A 3,191-nucleotide genomic window follows, 5' to 3' on the forward strand; every position below is an offset into this window, starting at 1 on the left:
TCTTGCGTGCATTTCTAGTACCACTACCATGGGTTTGTTCGGTTATCTATGGATATCTTTTGAGCATTCTGTCTCAGGCCAGACTATGTTTCTTTCGCTTAAAATCTGGGTGTACTGCAAGTGGAATTTAGCTCCGAGCTGTCTCAACATATCAGACTCAGGAAAAGATGCAGATGCATCTTGCTGAAGCAACAGCAATTCCCACCGTATTCTACTTAGATATGCTCGACTAAACACAGGCAGGGAGAAGTGGGGATGACGGGGGACTATGTTTACTTCTCGGCGTAGTGGAGGAGGTAGAGGTAGACGAGCTTCTTGACCTCCAGAGACTGAGCCGCCACGTTCTTGACCACCTGCTCCCAGCACGCACGCACGCAAATCAGCAGCCAAAAAACCCGATGAGGATCCGCGGACGAGACGAGGGGAATCTAACCGAACCGAACCTGCGGGAAGAGGTGCGCGACGTCTACGCCCTGCGCGATGAGCGCGAGGAGGCGCTTGAGCGCGTCGACCTTGTCGGCGTCGAAGCGGGAGTCGAGGAGCGCCGGGAGCGCGGCGTCCTCGGGGTCGTCGTAGAGGTGCGCGTCCGTGCCCATCCGCCCCACCATCCACGACGCCGCCGCGCCGCTCGCCTGCAGACCGAACATCCCCATCCCTTAATCCCACGCGGAGGCGGTGGCGAGGCTGGGCGGCGCCGGCCGGATCTCGACGGCCGTGGCGACTAGCCGGGGACGCTGGAGAAGAAAGACTGCAGTTTTCACGCGACGATGGTGTGTACACCGAGTGGGCCGCATTTTGGTCGGCGCTACGTAGGAGCTGGGCCTGCCTGTTGCGAGGCACTCGCCGGCCCATCTTATAGCCTCTCCTCTCCTGCGAGCTTTATTAATTACTCCCTCCATTCCATTTTTTAATGTAGTAAGACGTTGTAGCATTTCACGTGCAAACTTTTTTACGCACTGAAACTTTCGGAGTTTCCTAATCTACCCTCCCCTCGCGTCTCACCCGCCTCCCTTCTCCGTCGCGTCGCTCCTCCCTCTTCCACATGGAACACCTCACTTCTCTTCCTTCCCTCTGTCGCTGCCCGGGTCGTCGCCGCCCTACCTTCCCACTCTCCACCGCCGCGTTCCTCCTCTATGAAATCTCATATCCTTCCCCACCACCACTTATCTCCCTGCAGAAGGAGAAATCCCCACCTTCCGCAGTCAAAGTTTGCAATTTTATGTGCTAGATCTGCGGGGGGACCATGACGATGTCGCCCGAACTGAGGGAAACGATGACGATGTCGCCGAATCTACCAGGTCCCGTCCCCGGAGGGCGCCGAGAACCGTGAGGCGGACCAGCTGCTGGACCCGCAGAGGCTATTCGGCGAGAAGGTTAGGGGCTTAGGGCATCTCCAACGGGGACCTAAACCTGACCCAAACTGTCCACATGTGTCCCTTTAGGTAAAACTAGCTCCCAACGCGCAGACCTAAACTAAAAACGGGTGGCTGCAGTGTCCGACAGGACCCAAAGCCAGCCCAAATCTGGGAGGCTTTTGGATTGAACCGGACGAGTGCGTACGTACTACTACGTCCCTTCCTATCCGCTCCTGACCCATTTGTTAGTGACAGAAAATGGAACCACGAGGCCTCAACATCTTCTCTCTCCTATGCCTCCTCTATTTACTTTTTGCCCTGGGTACTTTCATGACTGCCCGCCGGAGTTGAGCTCGCTCGGCCAAGCTTCGCCGTCGCTCTCGCCTAGAGGTGCTCGACGCCGCCGCCTCCTTTTTTTTACCCCTGCTGGAAGTCGCCGCAGCCGAAATGGGCGTCGTGCCGCCGGACTCGATGCCGACAAGCCCGCCATGGCCAAGCCACGGCGGCGCCGCCCTCACCCGCCACGCCGTCCTGGCCGCACAGGGGCTTGCCACGTCGCGCCGTCCTGGCCGCGCGGGGGCTCTCCTCGTCGCGCATCTGGCCGCGCCGCGTAGGACTAGCCTCGCCGCACCTTTGGCCGCTCCCCTCGCCACGGCCGCGCCGTCCTCGCCGCGCCGCTCCGTCCTCGCCGCGCGAGGGCTCTCCTCACCGCACCTCTGGCCGCGCCCGTCCCTTGGTCGCCGTCCCAAGCCTCGCCGCGCCACGCCTAGGGCTGTCGTTCGTGTTCGAGGGCATCGAGGAGGAGAGGCATGGGGTGGTCGTCGGCGAAGGCGCGGGACATGGCGTGGAGCACGGCGGGGTGGCGGAGGCCCGACATCTGCCCGAAGCTCGAAGTCGCCGAGGGAGTGCGAGCGCGGGGATGGTGTCTGCACGTGCGGCTGCTCGATGCCGAGGTCCTGGAGCGCAGCGTCTGCGCGTGCGGCTGCTCGATGCCGAGGTGCTAGAGCACGGCGCGGGTCGGTGGGAGGTCGAACATGGCGCGCATGGCGGCCTCCTCCGGTGATGGGGCCGACATTGTGGCCTCCTCCGGCGACGGGGCCGGCACTGCGTCCTCCTCGGGTGTTGGCTAGAAACTAGTACTAGAACCAAGAAAAAAAAAGAGAAAGAAATAGGAGGTGTTGTTTGGGTCACACCATTGGGGAGCAAAATTGGTCACGGCTGATAAGGGGTTGCCCGATCTTCTCAGTAAGCACGATGGTGGTGATGAATACACGATGAACACATCGGAGATAACACGATGAGGAGGTGGAGATAACTTGTATGATGCCGATGAAATCTCTCGATCGATTCCTGTAGCCAATGCAACCGCTCTCCAACGCTGCAAGATATTCGTAACTCCACACACTTGCGCACGTAGCCGCCGACCATAAAACGGTAGATTGCAACCTTCTAATTCCAAATGAAACAACAGATCACACAAAATTTTCAGTAGCAAAACACCAGATCGATGCGAATTGGTGTATAGATTCGATAGAGTTGCAAATCAATCAACTATGAAGTAGGGTTTTTATCTTATTGGTATGTTTGTAGGTTCTTCTTATAATCAAATATGTTTCTATTTTTATTGTATAAGTGAGCATGTTTGAGTTATATATATCATTAATGTCTCCGGGTTCCGGAGTATTTTGTTCTTTGCATCACTTTTTTAGAGTTCACCCTACCTCAAATTATTTCCATCCTTCGCCACTGCCGGGAGGCAATCAATTCGTGGCCTGCCCATTGTTTTTGCACTAGAAGAGAGTTAATTCGTGTGTCCAATGAGTAAGGTTGTTTTTG

General features: G+C 57.0%; 1 protein-coding gene across 1 annotated transcript; it reads right to left on the reverse strand.

Moving 5' to 3' along the window:
• Nucleotides 1-272: 272 nt before the first annotated feature.
• Nucleotides 273-701, reverse strand: LOC124689454 (AP-3 complex subunit beta-like). The gene is made up of 2 exons (XM_047222982.1): nt 444-701; nt 273-353 (listed from the first exon to the last, which is right to left on the reverse strand). The coding sequence occupies exons 1-2, from the start codon at nt 651-653 to the stop codon at nt 273-275; spliced, it is 291 nt and encodes a 96-aa protein (XP_047078938.1). The 5' UTR covers nt 654-701.
• Nucleotides 702-3,191: the final 2,490 nt, after the last annotated feature.

Source organism: Lolium rigidum, chromosome 2 (genome assembly GCF_022539505.1).
Source record: "Lolium rigidum isolate FL_2022 chromosome 2, APGP_CSIRO_Lrig_0.1, whole genome shotgun sequence".
NCBI lineage: Eukaryota > Viridiplantae > Streptophyta > Magnoliopsida > Poales > Poaceae > Lolium > Lolium rigidum.